The 20,991-nt window shown below is 41.3% G+C and overlaps 1 protein-coding gene across 1 annotated transcript; it reads left to right on the forward strand.

Moving 5' to 3' along the window:
* Positions 1 to 7,657: 7,657 nt before the first annotated feature.
* LOC124258938 (snaclec subunit A-like) lies at positions 7,658 to 20,329 on the forward strand. The gene is made up of 3 exons (XM_046692997.1): positions 7,658 to 7,784; positions 9,439 to 9,624; positions 20,094 to 20,329. The coding sequence occupies exons 1-3, from the start codon at positions 7,658 to 7,660 to the stop codon at positions 20,327 to 20,329; spliced, it is 549 nt and encodes a 182-aa protein (XP_046548953.1).
* The last annotated feature ends 662 nt before the right edge of the window (positions 20,330 to 20,991 follow it).

Genomic DNA, 20,991 nt, shown 5'->3' on the forward strand with positions numbered 1-20,991 from the left:
CAAATCGGCGGCGTGTGATCTGATTGGATAAAATTCACTCACTGGTGATCTCGGCGTTTTTTAAAACATATCATTTTGATCCCTGGGTTACATATTTTGGAGTTATCATATTGTCTGGTTCTCTGCACAGACAAAATACTACCAGATAATAAATCGCCATTAATCATGTTTTCAGACTCATACGCATGAATACGTATTAATATTTGCACTTTCTGGCGTATTAATAAATTTAACTAATACTCTGTACATCACAGCATATATTGACAACTTATTCAATTGAGAAAGATTGAAACTATATTATACCACTTTTACCTGAATGAGTATTTCTACAAATACAATATTTACGTGAATAATTTATTATTTATAATGATAAGAAAATACCATGTAATGATGATTAATCGATGTAATGATGTATACCAGCTTCAGGGCGGATCCAGGATTGGGGGGTGGGGTGCGAGTGGCGGGGAGTGCACGTAAGACATGAAGTCCAAAGTCCAGCATCCCCTTCTGGATCCGCCCATGAGCTTATCCTAGCAATGTCAAGGGACGTAACACGAAGGTAATGCCAGTTCTGCACGGAATCCCAGTCAGTAGAAAGGTGAGGTGAGGTAAAGTTGGGTTTAATCTCGTGCTTGAGACTATTTCGCTAATATGACCACGTGCATGCGTGTGTATGTGTATGTGCGGATGCTTGCAATAGCCCAGACTTAAGCTGGTTTTATAGTGCTAGGTCACTGAGATACCATGCCGCAGTGAAGCATGAATACCCACTCAGACACATTATACTGACTCCGAGCCGACCATTCCTTGTTGTACCCATTAATACCGAGCGCCAGGCAGGGACCAACAAGTACCATATTTTAGCGTAGTTTGGTATGACGCGGTCTGGGATCGAACCCGCGACCTTCCGCTCTCCGGGCGGACGCTCTAACCACTACACCACGGAGGCGGTCCAGTCAGTAGAACCCAAAGACATGAGGGTGGCAGACAGTGTGCAAAACAGTTCCAAATTTTGCTAGCCAGTCGAGCTAGCTATGCCTGAAACTTACTAGCCCACAAAATAATTCACTAATCCGAAATTTGAATGAAGACACGGGTTTCATCATTAAGCTGCTATTATGATGAACATTTTTATCATTTTATAAGTGTGTGATAACTTAACAAGTCGGAGAGAGTGATATGACTTTATAGAGACTTACTCAGTTACTGGCCCGCCTGGATTTTTACTAACCACGGGCTAACGGGCCAGTGGCTATTTCACACACTGATGGCAGACAAAGGTTCGTAATTAGGTCGAATCTGCGACTCGAACGAATGCCCAGCTGGTCCTAGCATGTCTGTTTGTATGAGAACGTCGCTCTCAGCAATATTGCAGGTATATAGTGGCGGTCTGTAAATAATCGAGTCTTGATCAGAACCCAGTGATCAACAACATGAGCATCAATTGACGAGCAAACACGAGTGAGTGAGTTTAGTTTAGTTTTACCCCGCTTTTACCAATATCTCAGCAATATCACGGCGAGGGACACCAGAAAAGGGCTTCACACATTTAACCACAAGCTAGCCTACCCAACTTCCCCAGTGTATTTGGAGGTACGTGGATAAGGAAGAATTATATGTAAATTGTATTATGATTCATAGCAAGCCGTGCCGATTTTCAGAGTAAATTCAAAACTGACAATTCAAGTATTGTGTGAAGCTGACAGGCTACGGGATTAATTTCAAACTCATGATTACTGCACTTGTATAACGAAATACACAATGCCATATTAGAAAGTGGTCAAATGCAACATATGTTATATTTGGGATTACACTTTCTTTGTCAGAGGGGGGCGGTGGGGTAGCCTAGTGGTTAAGGCGTTCGCTCGTCACGCCGAAGACCCGGGTTCGATTCCCCACATGGGTACAATGTGTTAAGCCCATTTCTGGTGTCCCCCTCGTGATATTGCTGGAATATTGCTAAAAGCGGCGTAAAACCAAAACTCACTCACTCACTCACTTTGTCAGAGAGTACACAAAATCCGCAGTCTAGACTACCAGTTGTCCGACTTCCATTTTGTTGAAGCCGCGGTGGCTGAGCGGTCTGGGCGTCTGACTTTGTGTGCTGGCGATTAGGTGCCTGTCTCTGAGGGTGTGGGTTGGAATCCCGGATGGGACTCAACCCAAAAAGTACTAGAATCTCTACTTTACTAAGAAAGTGTAATCCTAAATATAGCATATGTTGCACTTGTATAACCACTTGCATACACGTGTGTATGTGTGCGTGGCTTTGTACTCAGTGTGCGAAATAGCCACTGGCCCACAAGCCTGTATATCCGAGTGGCTAATGGATTTTCAAGGGGTTATTCTTTAAAAATATCACTCTCTAGTTAAGTTATAATACACCTTTAAATCATGCATGATTATGGCTTCAAGAATGATGGTATTTTACTTTTTGTAATCTTTTGCTTAGTTTCTACACCCACATTTTGGGCTAGTGAATTATTTTGTGGGCCTGTAACTTTCAGGCATAACTAGCTTGACTGGCTAGCAAAATTAGGAAACTATTTCGCACACTGTTTGTACTAGTCCGAACATTTGTCGGTTTAATTGTGCAATATCCCCAACTCTGAAACAGATACTGATCAGTCCCGGTTTTATCCCCTCTCGCCAGGCAGGGTAAGAACAAGTTCCATATTTTAACATATTTTGGTGTGAGGCGATTGGAAATATACCAAGAGCCACTGGGGCGGTTGGGTAGCCCAGTGGTTAAAGCGTTCGCTCGTTCTGCCGAAAACCCGGGTCCGATTCCTTACATTGGTACAATGTATTAGGCCCATTTCTGGTGTTCCCCACGGTGATATCGATATCCCATCATGGGATAGCGGCGTGTTGTTTGAATGGCATCACTAAAGCTGATGATGGTCGTGTAATTATTCCATATTTATTTCATCAATCATTTATTTATCTATAACACAAAAACGGTACACCCCCAAAAAAACATGCACATTTATTCATATTACAAATTCAATATTTAGAATATTATCAACAAAACGATATATTATTACACAGCAATTAATCGAACTATAGATATCACAAATTCAAGACCCGTGAAGATCCGGGGTAGAATACGACTTCAGCAACCCATTCTTGTCATAAAAGGCGACTATGCTTGTCGTAAAAAGCGACTAACGGGATCGGGTGGTCAGACTCGCTGACTTGGTTGACACATGTCATCGGTTCCCAATTGCGCAGATCGATGCTCATGCTGTTGATCACTGGATTGTCTGGTCCAGACTCGATTATTTACAGACCGCCGCCATATAGCTGGAATATTGCTGAGTGCGGCGTAAAACTAAACTCACTCACTCACTCACTCATGCACAAATTCAAAGCGTGGTTATTGATGGTTTAAAATTTTATTTTATCCTTTCAGTAAAAATAATTTTCAATTCATGGCTGGTGAAAATGAAAGATTTTGTCTGAGGAAATTCTCCCTTAAAGCCTTAACACTTTTAATAATTTATCAACATTGTGTTCCATGTATGGCAAAGGTTGGTTGGTTGGTCGTTTAATACCGCACTCAGCAATATTCTACCTATATGGCGACGGTCAGTAAATAATCAAGTCTGGACCAGACAATCCAGTGATCGACATCATGAGCATAACTGGGATACGATGGCATGTGTTAACTAAGTCGGCGAGCCTGACCACCCAATCCCGTTTGTCGCCTCTTACGACGAACATTGGTTACTGAAGACCAATTCTAACGGGTGAATGACAAAGGAAGTGTACGGCAAATGCAAATTACATATTTTCAATTTACTGAACTAGTTGATAACGGTGTGAGCATCTACACCTGTTTGATAACGGTGTGAGCATCTACACCTACTTGATAACGGTGTGAGCATCTACACCTGCTTGATAACGGTGTCAGCATCTACACCTGCTTGATAACGATGTCAGCATCTACACCTGCTTGATGCTTGATAGCTTAATAACGCGTCAGCATCTACACCTGCATGATAACGGTGTCAGCATCTACACCTGCTTGATAACGGTGTTAGCATCTACACCTGCTTGATAACGGTGTCTGCACCTACACCTACTTGATAACGGTGTTAGTATCTATACTTGCTTGATAACGGCGTCAGCATCTACACCTGCTTGATAACGGTGTCAGCATCTACACCTGCTTGATAACGGTGTGAGCATCTACACCTGCTTGATAACGGTGTCAGCATCTACACCTGCTTGATAACGGTGTCAGCATCTACACCTGCTTGATAACGGTGTGAGCATCTACACCTGCATCTACACCTGCTTTGATAACGGTGTCAGCATCTACACTTGATCGTGCACCTGCTACACCTGCTTGATAACGGTGTCAGCATCTACACCTGCTTGATAACGGCGTTAGCATCTACACCTGCTTGATAACGGTGTCAGCATCTACACCTGCTTGATAACGGTGTCAGCATCTACACCTGCTTGATAACGGTGTCAGCATCTACACCTGCTTGATAACGGTGTTAGCATCTACACCTGCTTGATAACGGTGTCAGCATCTACACCTGCTTTACACCTGCTTGATAACGGTGTCAGCATCTACACCTGCTGCTTGATAACGGTGTCAGCATCTACACCTGCTTGATAACGGTGTTAGCATCTACACCTGCATGATAACGGTGTCAGCATCTACACCTGCTTGATAACGGTGTGAGCATCTACACCTGCTTGATAACGGTGTTAACATCTACACCTGCTTGGTAACGGTGTGTCAGCATCTACACCTCACCTACTTGATAACGGTGTCAGCATCTACACTTACTGCTTGATAACGGTGTCAGCATCTACATCTATCACTGCTTGATAACGGCGTCAGCATCTACACCTGCTTGATAACGGTGTGAGCATCTACACCTACTTGATAACGGTGTCAGCATCTACACCTGCTTGACAACGGCGCATCTTAGCATCTACACCTGCTTGATAACGGTGTTAGCATCTACACCTGCTTGATAACGGTGTCAGCATCTACACCTACTTGATAACGGTGTTAACATCGACACCGAAACCCTCGGATCTAGTGCAATAAAAATGGTGTCAATCCATAAAATTTGTTCCTCTTCTTGCAGCTTGTAGCTTGATTTGTACCGTTATATTCCTGTATTTTCTACTGATAAACAATTGACTTGCCTTTGCACGTGTTTGTGATGGGTTGGTCACTGTGGGTTTCCTTCTCTTCAGTTAACACTGTTTACTAGTGACTGTTCAATACGTGTTCATGTTTGAAGCGTACAACTGACAATTGGAAGATATTTCTGATGACAATGGAATGAATAATGTCATGTTTATGTAAGAGTGGGTTCTGCCGGCAGGACATGCTTACTCTTTTCGCGAACACCTGGTGTCATCGGTGATGTTCAGTGATCCATTCATATCTTTTTACCTTTTTTACCGTACAAAATCTGTTACCCGTGGAGGTCCGGGTTAGGATATTGATCTCCAGTAACCCATGCATGTCGGGTGGTCAGGCTCGCTGACTTGGTTGACACATATAATCGATTCCCAATTGCGCAGATCGATGCTCATGATGTTGATAACTTGATTGTCTGGTCCAGACTCGATTATTTACAGACTGCCGTCATATAGCTGGAATATTGCTGAGTGCGGCGTTAAATAACAACCCAAGAAACAGACAACTGTGAAGAAGGAATATTTGCAAGTGCGGCTGTCAGCAACAGACAAACACATAAACAAATATTTAGAGCAATATGCGCAATAAAGTAAACCACCGCATTCATTGCAATACAGAAGTTGACAATCCATATATTGCTGAGTGCGGCGTAAAACTAAGCTCACTCACTCACTCACTCACAAAATCTGTTTTTGAGGAGAGTCAAGAATGGGTATTCATTTGCACTGACGTTTATTTAACAGGCGTACAATGTAACACACTTTATACATATAATTGCACAAAATACGGTAACTATTCGGATTTCGAGGACAAACCTTCAGTACATGTTAGAAGGTTAGAAAGTCTCGTTGCATGACTGCGTGGAACTCTTCTAAACACGTTATCAATCTCATGCTTATCCGATTACCTGCTGCAGTCCCCACCTGGTGCTGTTTTAAGCTCGTGCTGTAACCAGACTGGTTCCGGGATGTGCTGCGCTGGCGCTTCACTGACCCAGGCAAGGACTGCACAATGGCGGCCGGCCTTCACTACTGGGCGATATGCCAGATATTTACAAAACAAATCAGACGGGTGGTTTAAATTTTTATCGATATTAGCAAATAGTAACGAGAATCGTTACTTTCAGAGAAGGAAAATGTTAATCAAACAATTTTGAGACTCGAGAATTTTGCGGAATGTAAACAATGACAGCTGTTTGATTTTCGCGCAAACCTTCTTGTCTTTTCAGTAATTTTCTGGTAGTCATGTTACTTTCTGGGTCTTACTTCACCGACACGAGTACCGGGTGCACACATCAGCCTGTCGTATAAGGTGTCGAAAATAGATGTGCAAAGATTTCCTCCTTATGCACACCAGACCGTGAATTAGTCTTCAGTAACCCATGAATGGTACAGTATATTTATGATACACTTTGCCCGACAGATATGTAATGATAGTACACAAGATCCGGGCTAAAATTGGCCTTCAGCATTCAGCAACCCAAGCTTGTAAGATGCGACTAACGGGATCAGCTGGTCAGACTCGCTGACTGGGTTGACATATGTCACCGTATCCAAATTTCGTAGAACGATGGTCATGTCGTTGATCGCTGGATTGTCTGGTCCCGACTCGATTATTTACAGACCGCCGCCATACAGCTGGAATATTGCTGAGTGCGGCGTTAAGCAGTAAACCAACCAACCATTCTATCACAGAACCTGTGATTATGGATTCGAATGCAAGATTGACCCTGTTTATGTTTCCTGGCTTTTTCAGCACCATACGAGGAGGTGAACGTCTAAGACATGCATCACTTCAGGCTGTCAAGACTGACTGACTGAGTTTGGTTTTACGCCGCTTTTAGCAATATTCCAGCAACATCACGGCGGGGGACACCAGAAATGGGCTTCACACATTGTGCCCATGTGGGGATTCGAACCCGGGTCTTCGGCGTCTCGAGCCAACGCTTTAACCATTAGGCTACCCCACCGCCCCTCAGGCTGTCAGGAGGTTAATGTAATTGAAAGTCCAAAGCAGTCATACACTATACCCACTCATTCACACTAAAATAGCTGCCATATGACTTCCGGCTTTCAGCTATCCAAGAATTGTTCTACCGCTGACCATCATCGTTGATCGATTCCTCACTTGTAACGATTGATTTCAGACGCGCGTCGAGTGTCATTTATTTAAATACCCATTGTTGGAAAATCATTACATCCTTGATCAGTATATAACCCACACCAAAGATACTCCAGTATAGCACTCACATTAATATTGGCTGATCACAAATACCGATCACTGGACAATAGTATTACTTAATGCGTTCAGCTTTCCAAGGCTTTGGAACTCGACAGCAGCAGAGACATGGTTGGTCCCACTGCTGGCGTACGCTCGGCTTCGTTTACCCTTGCCTTTACAAACTTGATGTTGAATGGGTTGGCACCTATAACTGACGTGGGCTCACTGTCCGCATGTTTACTGCATTGTATTCAAGATATGGGATGCTTGGCTGCATTCTACGACAAAATTGAGAAGAAGTGTTTCCTGACCCAGAAACAGTACCAGAGTGGAGGAGCTGGCTTTTCACTGCAGGCCGGGACCACGTTCTACCACAGGAAACTAGGTGAGCATGTTCACACAATGTACAATGAAACCTGGTGCAGATAAACCTAAAACATGATATGAACCAACCGGGATTCGAACACACAGTGTTTATTTTCCCAAAGGATGCATCGAACTGCGTAGCTTTAGACAACTGGTTCACGTACATAGGTACTTAAGAAATGACAGGAAGTATTTCTCATAGTTGGAATTTTAACGTTGTTTAAAGCTACATGTAACAGAGACCTCTCAGCACGGTGATTTTCTTCGTACAAACATTCTTCCCCTTCAGAGTAGACGTCTAACGCCATGTAACATGACCTCCTTTAGGCATTCTCCCCCTTGTTACATTGGCAATAGATTTCTGTTGCCATGGACAGTGGCCTTTCCACAAGTCATTCTTTCCCTACTCATGTTCAGCTTAGAATGCTAATGTCATGTACGAGGACCTTTTCTGTAAGTCATTCTTTCCAGATGTCACTTTAACAGTGTACGTCAAACGCCATGTACGAGGACCTTTTCCGTAAGTCATTCTCTCCAATTGTCACGTTCACAGTGTACGTCTAACGTCATGTACGAGGACCTTTTCCGTAAGTCATTCTTTCCAGTTGTCACTTTAACAGTGTACGTCAAACGCCATGTACGAGGACCTTTTCCGTAAGTCATTCTCTCCAATTGTCACGTTCACAGTGTACGTCTAACGTCATATACGAGGACCTTTTCCGTAAGTCATTCTCTCCAATTGTCACGTTCACAGTGTACGTCTAACGTCATGTACGAGGACCTTTTCCGTAAGTCATTCTCTCCCATTATCACGTTCACAGTGTACGTATAACGTCATGTACGAGGACCGTTTCCGTAAGTCATTCTTTCGAATATATGTTACTTTAACAGTGTATGTCTAACGCCATGTACGAGGACCTTTTCCGTAAGTCATTCTCTCGAATATATGTTACTTTAACAGTGTATGTCTAACGTCATCTCACGTACGATGACCTTTTCCGTAATTAATTCTTTCCCATTGAACATTACATTCGCAGTATCCGTTTAACGGCATGTACCTGGAGCTTTTCCCTAAGCCATTCTTACCATTCTCACCTTCACAGTAGACTTCTTAGGTGGTGTACAGTGACCTCTTCCATATTAAGATATTCAAAAGGTATGGTTTCAATAGATATAACAAGCAACTGGGTTTCGTTCCCTACCATATTATGAAGCATAAAGAATATGACCTTTGTGTTGTGTTTGTTCAGGATATTTCAGAAAAAGAAGATAAGTATTTTTGGTTAACAGAACTTGAAAAGCAGAAGAATTTATTTATTAACAGATCTTGCTTTATGTTATATCTGAACACCTATTCCCTTCTTCTTTTGGTGAGGTAGCCTGATTGTTAAAGCGTCCGCTCGTCACACTGAAGACCAGGGTTCGATTCCCCACAAGGGTACGATGTGTGATGCCCATTTCTGGTGAAGCCCATATTGCTGGAATAGTGCTAAAAGCTGCGTAAAACTGAACTCACTCACTCACTTCTGATACGGTGATAGGGTAACGTAGTGGTTAGAGTTGGCTGCTCACACAAGTCCGGGGTTCGATTCCCCACATGTTAGAGAAGTTCAATCGAGATAGGCCTTGAATATTTGGAAAAGTGACGTAAATACTCAATCTTCTGTTGTCAGATTTCTGCCCCACCGTATACGACTACGAGTGGTCCAGTGACGGGTCCACCTGCTTCAGGTACGGAGATGCCACAAAATGGGATAACGCCAACGCTGCATGCCGGGAAGATGGCGGACGTTTGATGCAAGTGGAGACAGTTAATAAAAACAGCGTTATGGTGGAGATTATCAATACCTATAAGAATGGTACAGTATATTTATATACACTTTGCCCGACAGATATATAATAATAGTACAAAAGATCCGGGCTAGAATTGGCCTTCAGCAACCCAAGCTTGTAAGAGGCGACTAACGGGATCGGGTGGTCAGGCTCGCTGACTTGGTTGACATATGTCATCGTATCCCAACGTATCATGCTGTTGAACTCTGGATTGTCTGGTCCAAACACGATTATTTACAGACCGCCGCCATATAGCTGGAATATTCCGGCGTTAATCAACCAGCCAGCCAACCAACAAACAATATAATAATACGATCTCTTGGTTACAGTCACAAGAAGTTTCAGCTGTTTATATTTTCTTATTATATTTTGCCTTATTTAACGGTGCCCTGATTGTCACATTGTTATTGTGCGAGTTACATTGTTTAGTACAGGCTTAACATAATGTATTCCATATAACCGCAACTATATAAAAGCGAAAGCCCAGTTACCTATATATAATTGTGATGAATATCTTTTCATGAAAGTCCTGGAACAACAAACACTTTCACAATTATTTTCATGAGAATTATCTACCGTACAAATACCAGTGGGAATTCCATACCGGCTACTCTACCATAAACCAGCTTGTGGAAATATATTATCCAGAGTGCAAAGCAATCGATAAAAAGAGTTATATTGTATGATACTCTGCGATATTTCGGATAATGTTTGAAAGAGATATATTGCGGGCTGATATATGCATTGAAATGATATGGAATAAACGATTTTTATTACCAGAGTGGCTGGCTGATTACAATACAGTTCGCAAACACTCAGTCTTTCTGAAAGGCATATTATCTGAGATTTAAGTGCTAACAGCTGGTGTACTACAGGGATCAGTTGTTGACCCCTCCTTGTTTATTTTGTCCACCAGTGATATAAATGATAAACTGGCGAGGTTATTTGCCTACAATAATGCCGGTACATAGCACCCAATGACATTGAATACATAGAAACTACCACACATAGCAATTTACACAAACCTAACAAATGTGTTCAAGACTGGCAAGACAAAATTGAACATATTAATTTTTTTGCACAAAAGGACTGCATCGAAGTTTAAAATCATTTTTTGATAATGGAAACACTTAACACGTTAATAAAAACACAAACGCCCGGGGCAAATTTTCGTTTCAATCATCAAAACCACACGAGATGAGTCATACTATGAGAGAGAATAACTTTGTGTTCTGTCTTGTGTATTGAACATGATCCATGTACTGTTTATTAGACAATCTTTTACTTATGAACTGAAGTTTGAGACTGTTGTACCAGCGAGCAGAGTGATCGATAAGAACCCCAAAAATAGATATACATAAATAAAAGAGAATGGTATATATTATATTACGTTACGTTACGTTACATTACATTACATTACATTACATTACATTACGTTACGTTACGTTACGTTACGTTACGTTACATTACATTACATTACATTACATTACATTACATTACATTACATTACATTATATCATATCATATCATATCATATTGTACATAGTGCGACAATATCATGAGGATGTGTTGATCAATAACTATCAAATAGTGACCATACCAGGTGTTCCCACAGATGGTACCCGAACCAAACACATGCAAAGGCGGGTCAATTGTTCACACACGCCCAAATACAAACATGGGAACATACAAGTCAAGATAAGGAATTTCATCGACTGGAATTTGGCTGAAGCTGCAAGCATATTGCTGGGCATAAAGGAAAGGTTGACTATTGACTATAAGTCATCTTGTTGAGAGAAAACACGTCATAAAACCGTGGTGTTAAGACACACTCATCTACTTCTCTAACATTAACTATACAACAATCAATATCATGAATTTCGTTTTGAAACACCAACCACAAATACGTGTTTCTTCCATGAAACCCGAAAATGACAATACATATACAGCCCTAACAATATACTGGTTGGAAGCAGGCTCTTTTCGTTTATTGCATAGAACGACGTTTCCGGAAAGTGCACTAAACAAGAAGTTGTTATCTATAAAGTCGTATGATTCATTATTGACTCAGCATCTTCAGATAAGGATTGTATGTCCCTGGTAGCCGTTCGTCGTTAGCGCTTGTTTATCAAACCACTGGCATCAATTGTCAGACTTCTAATCGAACACATAGCAGCGTAATCTTACTAAACACATGTTTGAAAGAAAGATTTCGATCTTTTCGATCTATTGACATTCTCGCTAACCGTTGAAAAGGCCAATACAGCTATCTTGCTCAAAATACTCCGGTAACCTTGGCGATAGGTACACAAGCACATCTATAAACATGACACTGGATGCTTGTGCTACTCTGAAAGAAAACCCCCAAATCCTTCACAAAGAAACCCTCTCAACCTTGGTCAAGTTCTAAAGCATGAGGGGCGGTGGGGTAGCCTAGTGGTTAAAGCGTTCGTTCGTCACGCCGAAGACCCGGGTTCGATTCCCCACATGGATACAATGTGTGAAGCCCATTTCTGGTGTCTCCCGCCGTGATATTGCTGTAATATTGCTAGAAGCGGCGTAAAACTATACTCACTCCGTCACTCACTCAGTCACCCACTCATCCATCCACCCAACCACCCAACCACCCAACCACTAACTCACTCACTCAGCACCACACCGTCGTACGGTACTATTCCTGATTTTGACACGTTCAAGAAAGGTCAACTAGTCTCATTATTTGTACCATTCGTAATCACTCTGATTATCGTCTGTTGTTATTTTACTTGATTACATTATTTGTTTCTGTTGAACAAACGACGTTTCGTCTGGATTTCTGAGCATGTTCATGGTTACACAGTGTGCTATTAGCAAACTATGAACCAGGTACCGACAAAACCACAGTGTTGAAGTCGACCCCATTCATTTCGTCTCTGATCTACGACAAGAGCACAAAGTCGATTCATCCAAAACCAGACTCTACAAAATGGACCTCCGACGACGATCCAAATTGCTGCAGACTTTCATCGAGCTCGTGGAGTGAGGCGATTGGATATGGTCTACATGCAGCTCAACTCCGTGTTTCAAGGGAACGCCCCTTACAAATCACCATATTGCCAACAGACGCCAACTTTCAAAACATCCACCTGCAGTCAAGATGATCTTTCCTCTTCTTTGATCTGAGTGGTCGAATTGCCATCCTGAGACCTCAAGGTCGACTTGGTGGTGGATCGGTAATGGTGTAGCGTGGCCTCACTTTGACTGAACACTACTCCATGATGTGTAAGGAAGGGTCACTGGACAGCATTGGCATCTTGTCGTCCTGTTTGCATGGCATGGTCAACGTTGAGTCTTTATACACGACACTGACTGTGCAAATCGTCAATGCTCACCTCCAACAGCACATCATCCGTACAACGCCATTGCGAGCAATTAACCAAGACATTTCCCAAGATACCGACAGGGAGACATCAACGCCATTGCGAGCAAGACCTTTCCCAACACGTCTGGAAGAACATGGCTACATGGAGACATGCGAACCAACGTCATAGGTAGTCGACTATGTTAATTGAATTTGCCCAGGTGTTGCAGTCGGATTGGGGCAGACGCAATCAAAGCGCCATTAGAGACTCATATAAAGTATTTGTCTCACTGATTTTTGTGAGAAATCGTGGCGGATTTTAATGTCATGAGTGAGAAATCGTTGGCATAACATTACTGCCATACATTCACTAATCCATATGTCAGAATTTATTATTATTATTTATTTTTTTTTCTACCAACATGTTTTATTTCGTCAAGATCATTGGCTAAGGTCATAACAATTTACTGCCGAAAAACATATTGCAACGACAGGTTGCAATAGTATGTTGATCTAGAATTTAGTTATTCCCGTCAAAAGCTATGGCGAATACAACATATAACTCACGGTAGAGATAAAAAACTTGTACAGGTATTCGATACAACGTATACTTTTTTTTCTTTTTTTTTCTTATTATTAAAAGCTATATCACTCACATGAGTGTAGACGCCACAGCAAGGCGATCTTTGATCTATCGAGATCAAGGATCAAGGAGATCTATTCGTCTGTAATGTTTTATGTGCGGACAAGATGAATCGATATCCTCTCAGTGTGTTTACAAAGTTTTGAGATATCGTCATTAGAGGATCGTTAACTGGACAACAGACTGGTAATAGCAATCGAACGACCTTCACTCATTTATATATGTCCCTAATACCAATCGTCAACAAGCAGCAACACTAGAAGTAAATATTAAGGTGAATAATGTGCTTTATTACCCATTTATGAGCGTCGTTTCACCATATTGTTGATACAGGTCAAGAATCATGGAATGTTGGAGCTTTGTTACATTATACACTAAACGCCAAAAGAAACGTTACCCTTCTTCCTTAATGACGGAGGTGCCTATCTTCAGCTGGCGTTGTGATGCGTGGACGTTCACTTCTTGGTCTGTCTACGGTGACCCCAGTCTATCTAAAGCCCTTAATAAATCTTATAACCGTGATACGGTGGCATCCTAGGGCGTTGGCAACAACATTGTATGTCGACCCATCTGCACCATCCCAATGGTTCTTTCTCTCCCTTCAGCTGTTAATCGTGGCACATTACTCGTACTTGTGTATCAGCTTTCAATCTCAACTCCCTGAGGACCATACAACTCTTGCTGCCTACTAGGCGTACCCATCCTTACGAGGTACCCATTCACAGCTGGGTGGACATGGACACATAGCCACAGCATTTTGTCCAAGTTTACTGCACGTTGTTGTATTCCACAACTAGATGTTTGCACGTATTCATGTGGCCAACATCTGGTCATCTACCAACCTATTCGTGGGTTCTTTAAGCTGCACAGGGTTATGTACTGTACACTAGGGTTGTGACAACACTGAAAAAATCTGCACACTAAAGTTGACTCCTAAGGTTTTTACACCCGGTCACAGGTGGGCTCGACCTCCACCTCCACCTCCTCCTTCACACGTGGTATACTTGGCGAGAGAAGAAAATTACTGTGTTTCATAGATACAAAAGTAAAATCAGCGAAGATGTCTCCAAAATGGCATGAATAACATATTCATGATAAAATGCAGGCGTATGACAGGGATGTATGCTATCACCATTTGCTTTTATCTCATATCTTAAACTTATCAACGTGCAACTGGATCATCTTGTAATTGACTAAAGAAGAATTCGTTGTCCTAGATGGAATTGCAAGGCAAAATGAATTTGTGATAGTGCTAGACTTTTTCCACGTGATTGGCTGCAAAGCTTTGACCGAAATGTCAGATCACGTGGGCAGAAACTGACTTTACCTCTACTTTACGTCTACTTACAACTGACGTACACATGCAGAAACCAGCGTACCCGTATGTTGTTTATGCAGAGAGCAATATTCCAGCTATATGGAGGCGGTGTATTAACAATCGAGTCTGGATCAGACACTCCAGTGATCAACACTATGCACGTCGATCTACAGAATTGGGATACGATGACATTAACCAAGTCGGTGAGCCTGACCACCAGATAAGTTAGCATGACAATTATGGGTTGTTGAAGACCAAGTCTAACCTGGACCTTTGCGCTTCCTTTCAACAGTTGACCAACTCTTCACCAAGGCACTTTCTTCATCAGTTCTAACAATTACTCTAGAGAAAAATGGATTTTTCTATCGCAGAACATTTAAAAATCAATATGATGATGTTTTTTTTTAAAACACCGATCATTGACACGAAGTTGCAAAAATCAACAGCTGCCTCGTGAACAATTAATCAATACTCTGTTGAATACATTAATCAATTTGACTTGTTTATTTTTTTTTCATTATAAATATAGACATTCAAATGTTGGAATAAATATTACAGGTTGACAGAGAGCAGTTACCTTATTGATGAAGATGTATGTTGGCCTAATGTCGGAATATCTACTTTAATAACAGAACCTTCAACAAAAATCTTACTTGTATATATACTATCCCAAAATAGAAACGCATTGACGTTTTGTATTTCTAAAAATCTATTAATTACCTATTGTGTTCAAACAATCGTCAAAATATGAAATAAAGTGTTGATAACATGATTTTACACAGTGGCACAAGTAAAAAAGTCGACTTTACCTGAAAATGTTGATTTTGATGTGATTTCTTACAAGAATGAAAAAGGCATCGCCACAACGCAACAGAAATCACCTTTCAGTTGACATTGTGCAGCAAAGAGCATGCACTGTCTGGCTATAAAAATTCAGAATACATTTGCAGCAGTTTCAATGTCAAATCACTACGCCAAGTCTTGACGCTGCGACACGGAACATCGCCATTGAAAGAATGCACGCTGGAGATGACCAATTTTCTGTTGCCAGGCGTCTGAATGTTAGTCTGTTAGTCACGATATCACTGCTTACAGCTCGTTACAACCAAACAGGTATAACAAATGACCGTCCCCGTACAGGTAGACCTCGAGTCACCACTGCAGCCCAAGATCGGTACATCCGGGTACTACATTTGCGTCATCGTACTGCCACGTGTGAGAGCACAGCAGCCAGAGTGCCTGGACTTCAAAGGATATCCGGTCAAACTGTACGGAATAGGTTGAGACAGATTGGACTGAGAGCCAGGAGACCCGACGTCGGGACCATGCTACGTGGTCACCATCGCGCTCAACGCCTCCGTTATCAAAAACTATCCACTTGGTTGTATAAACATTACCTTCGTCTAAATTAATGTAGAAATTCATTTCTTAAAGTCTATTTGTGGACGAGTTATACATGAAAATGCAACATTTTCGCAAAAGATTTCTGGGTTATGCGTTTCCTTTTGGAATAGTATTTTTGGACAAATCTTTTTTTTAATGTTTGTAATGTTTTACAGGATATTTGTTGCCAACAGAAAAGTACAGTATTTCGAATGCCTCAAAATAACAGCAGAGGAATATTGTTCCTTCACAGTGATTGTGTTTAATGTTGTTTTATTCCACACAGTCAACAATAGATGAGGATACGTAATCTAATCAAACACATGAGATAGAACTGTCGACATATCCAATTTGTTCCAGGTCCGATAGCAAAGACCGAATACCTTAAAATATCATTGTGAATATGATACCGTTTGTAGTATCGATAGACAATAACAGTATTTAAATCGAATCTAAATAATTAATTTTGCCAGTTACTAAAACAGACGTTGTTGAAATAAATCGTTGAATATCTACTCCGACTGATGACATTTGCAACAGACTATTGTTCCCTGTAATCATCCCATAAAGCCAACCTACCGACATGGATCACCAGTCTTAAGTGCTTATATATCATTGTGGTACTTATGTGGTCACACATTAGGCAAATGAGTTTGTTCTAAATTGCCACTGTTCACCCAGCAGAAAATGGGTACCCGGTGGTATAAGTCATATGGCTATTGACCTTCTAGCGCCTCAGAGGCACTATGGGCTATCGGGGTATCATGTACATCATGCTTAGAGCATGTGCCTGCTTCTTGATGTTCAGCGCTATATAAGTCGCCAATTATCATAATTTTATTATTATTTGCAATCGTAAAATATGGAGAATATATCTCAATGATGCATTGAATAAATTAAGACTTAACGTGACGCAGCAACTTGCATATAATCGAGAAAGTGCCTTTCACCAAGTTTTTGATATCATGAATTACAACCTACTCCTTTGTGGCTGTAGGTTGCACAATGTAACACACGACACCCATTGCAAGTGTCGTCAAAAAGTCGGGAGAAAATGTCAAACTCATGGCCGCTATGCGCATTTTAAGTCTCTAAGGGGGATTCTAAGATTTTATACTAAGTACCAATGCGGGGTAAATTGGGTGAATCAGTATTATTTAGTTCAAAATTGGCTTTTTTCATAAGCTGCAAGTTATTTCTGCAGGGGGATGCTATCCATTATAACTATATGCTCTTAAACTGGGAAATAGTATTTCGCATTTGTTCACTGACATTTGCTGCAAACTTGGGGTCGAATATCGGCCATAGATTCTCGTTTTCGTGTGACAATAGATTGCTTGAAATGTTTTCTTGCATTAAGTGCACCACTTTGGGCGTGGCTGACCCACTTACGTGTCCATATGTTCGTGTCAGACGTTTCCAGCAACCACCTACTGCTATATTTACTGTTTCCAGCAGCCCTGTCCAGAGTACATCCGTGTACGTGATGGAGAATTGTAAAGTGAAATATCGACGACAAATAATTACTAGTCAAATATTTGTCAGCTTGGCAATTGAACAGGATCACTGAATGTAAGTGCTTTGACAACTTATTGAATTTAGGTTTTTGTTTCTTCAAGGTTTCATATATGGTAGCCTAGCCTGTCTCGCAGTCTCTGAACTGCATTAATTTCCCTTCCGCCCAGTCCTTTCTGCAATGCTATGAAGCAAGTCAGGTCCAGGATCTCGCTTCTAAATTGGGCTCCTTTTCAATTTAAAAGGAATGATTTGTTTCTATCAAAATGGTGGGTGGTCTTGTGCATAGAGCGCAGGTCACAAATCAGGTGAAGTTAAGCAACGTTGGTCACGGAGAGTCCTTGGATGGGTGACTGTGTTTGGCAGTTTGACACCTGAGAGTTTGTAGGACCTCTGTTCTGCCCCACAAGGAAGCACCTATGTGGTCACACGTTAGGCAAACTTGCCTCTGTTCACCCCGCAGAAAATGGGTACCCGGTGGTATAAGTCATATGACTATTAACCGTTCAGCACCGCACAGGCAGCTTGGGTTATCCGGGGTAATAATATTCATCATGTTGTATGCGCTTAGAGTGCTATGTAAGTCGCCAGTTATTATCAAATTATATATATTCAGAGACTAAGCGTTATATATTAGTCTTTGGGAAACCTTGCCCTCTGGCAGGGGCGGTGGGGTAGCCTAGTGGTTAAAGCGTTAGCTCCTCACGCCGAAGACCCGGGTTCGATTCCCACATGGGTACAATGTGTGAAGCCCATTTAAGGTGTCCCCCGCCGTGATATTGCTGAAAAACTTAGGACTAATTGGTCTGTGTGAAAATGAAATTGGGTTAATTAATCCTTAATTAATCCATTGCTACCTACTTGATCAATTGCTACTTGTGCAGGTCAGTCCTTTGCTCCTCTAATGATTATGAACACAGTGTGTTTGTCTTTGGGAACTTGATTTAAATTTTGGACCGGATATGGTGTATATGGTTATGAAAACACTTTGTTTTATAGTATAAGCACATTTCTCTGGTACACTATGAGTCAGGAAATGTTTTGTTTTTGTATGTTTATCACATTTCTTTGGTACATTGAGAGAAAGAAATATGGTAATGACAGAAGACGGTGATGACTTTCTCCATATTTTTGGTACCCATTCTGACCTGAAGAGACTATGGATGAAACTATTAATATTTGTCCCAAACTCTTCTACCAGTTATGGAAGTGTCCCGGAGTTATTCTGCCTACTACCTGACTTATAAACCTCCAGTGACGTCACGCTTTTGTCTCGCCAGGTTCACCTTTTACCGAGTAAACCTCAACAGTCAATACCAAATATTGAACTTATATCTATCTTCGGTCGGATCAGAACTTCCTCCTTCTTGTATATAATACAATCTTATGACTTGCCAACCATGTTTCTTTTATTTGCTTGTGTCTCTCCTGGTAAAGTATCATTGACCGATTCAGTAAACCAATTTAATTAGCCTACTCAAGTCCAATTAGTAATTTATTACCTATCAATTAAGCGGTGTGAACAGCATACTGCCAGAAATGGGACTTACGGAAATCGCACTGCCAGAAATGGGACAACGCGCTTGACCAATTAAAAGGTGTGATAATCTCACTGCCAGAAATGGGACTGCCTGAAATGGGACTAAATCCTTCACGGGTGATTAGGAAAGAAGGGGAGTTATGATAACGCGAAACGCTATACTTGCTTCGTACAGTTTCATATGCATGGGATATTGTTCCTTAAACATGTAGGATCACACAGTAAAACAAATACTTTTAATCAGTTGATAAACGCAACGATCATATTGTTATTTGAAATATAAAGAAGACGATACCCTTTTAACATGATAATTATTTTCGGCTATCGGCAAGATAATTTAATAACGCTATAAATTAAGAGCATTTTGGTTAAAATAAGTTGCATTTTTGTGCATTTTGCTTCAAGTAATCACATTTTCATACATTCGCAATTTCTAAAACATTAGTTGTGAGCAAAAATGTCTTTTCATCCATGGACGAAGAAGTTACATTTTGTGTTTTTGAATTATTGTTGAAAGCGAATTGTCTAATCCTTTGTCAGAAACTGGCCAGAGTGAAGAGAGTTTCTGGACAAATAGGAAGAATTAAATTGTAACGTGTCAATACATTCTGCAAGTTAAAGACTGATAAATGGGTATTGACGGAGGTGCACACTGTCTGCACAAGCGAAGGTGAATGAAGACTGTATAACCAAATACTGCCAACTGTCTTTCAGTTCAACGCAATAGCCAATATATTAATTTCCATTCTTCTTCAGGTGTCGGTATGGTGCTTGTATTCTTCGGAATGGTGGATTATAAAAGCGAGGCCTCTCCCAGGTGGGCTGACGGGAGTCAGATCTCTGGCTATGAAAACTGGTATCCTGGTTCGCTGGACAGTGATATCCAGGAGTGTGGCGTTTACCATAGGAAGACCCTGTCGGAGGCGTTACAGTGGGAAGACCAGCTCTGCAATGCCAACTACAACTATGTCTGTGAGGTCGTGCTGGATTAGAAGGAAGGGGACGTGGTATGACGCACCGAATCGTGTCAGCGAGTTCAAATTTCAAATTTGAGACATACCATTTTACCGGTACCACAGCCCTACCACAACGTATTTGAAGCACTATTGACATCCTAATAAAGATATTGTCAGATATACACAAAACAACCATTGCGTTATATTATGTAACACATAGCTTATTAAATCTAATGCACTAACATCCTTTTGGGCGGTGGGGTAGCCTTGTGGTTGAAGCGATTGTTCACAACGTCGAAGACCCGGGTTCGAGTTCCCACATGGGGAGAATGTGTGAAGCCCATTTTCGGTGTCCCCCGCCATGATATTGCTGGAATATTTTAAAAGCGGCGTAAACTAAAACCTCACTCGCTCACCTTTTTGCATGTTAACCCGTTTACCAGGAAAATAATGACGGGGAACTGGACATTAAAAACCTGAAACCTGTAATAAATGATCTTTTATCTCAAACTGAGTTTTATGTGCCTTCATTGACGTCATTATATTGTTTTTGAGATTTGTTGATCTTCCAGAAACATCTAGTGACGCTATTCTAATGTCTTCTTGGGGCGTTGGTTTCGTAAAGCAGCCATTCTGCAAGCCATTGTACGGTAAATACCCCAGTTTCCTTGGACCACTCTCAGTAAAAACAAAAATAT

This window comes from Haliotis rubra, unplaced genomic scaffold (genome assembly GCF_003918875.1).
Source record: "Haliotis rubra isolate DU_JTF1 unplaced genomic scaffold, ASM391887v1 Scf703, whole genome shotgun sequence".
Taxonomy (NCBI): Eukaryota; Metazoa; Mollusca; class Gastropoda; order Lepetellida; family Haliotidae; genus Haliotis; species Haliotis rubra.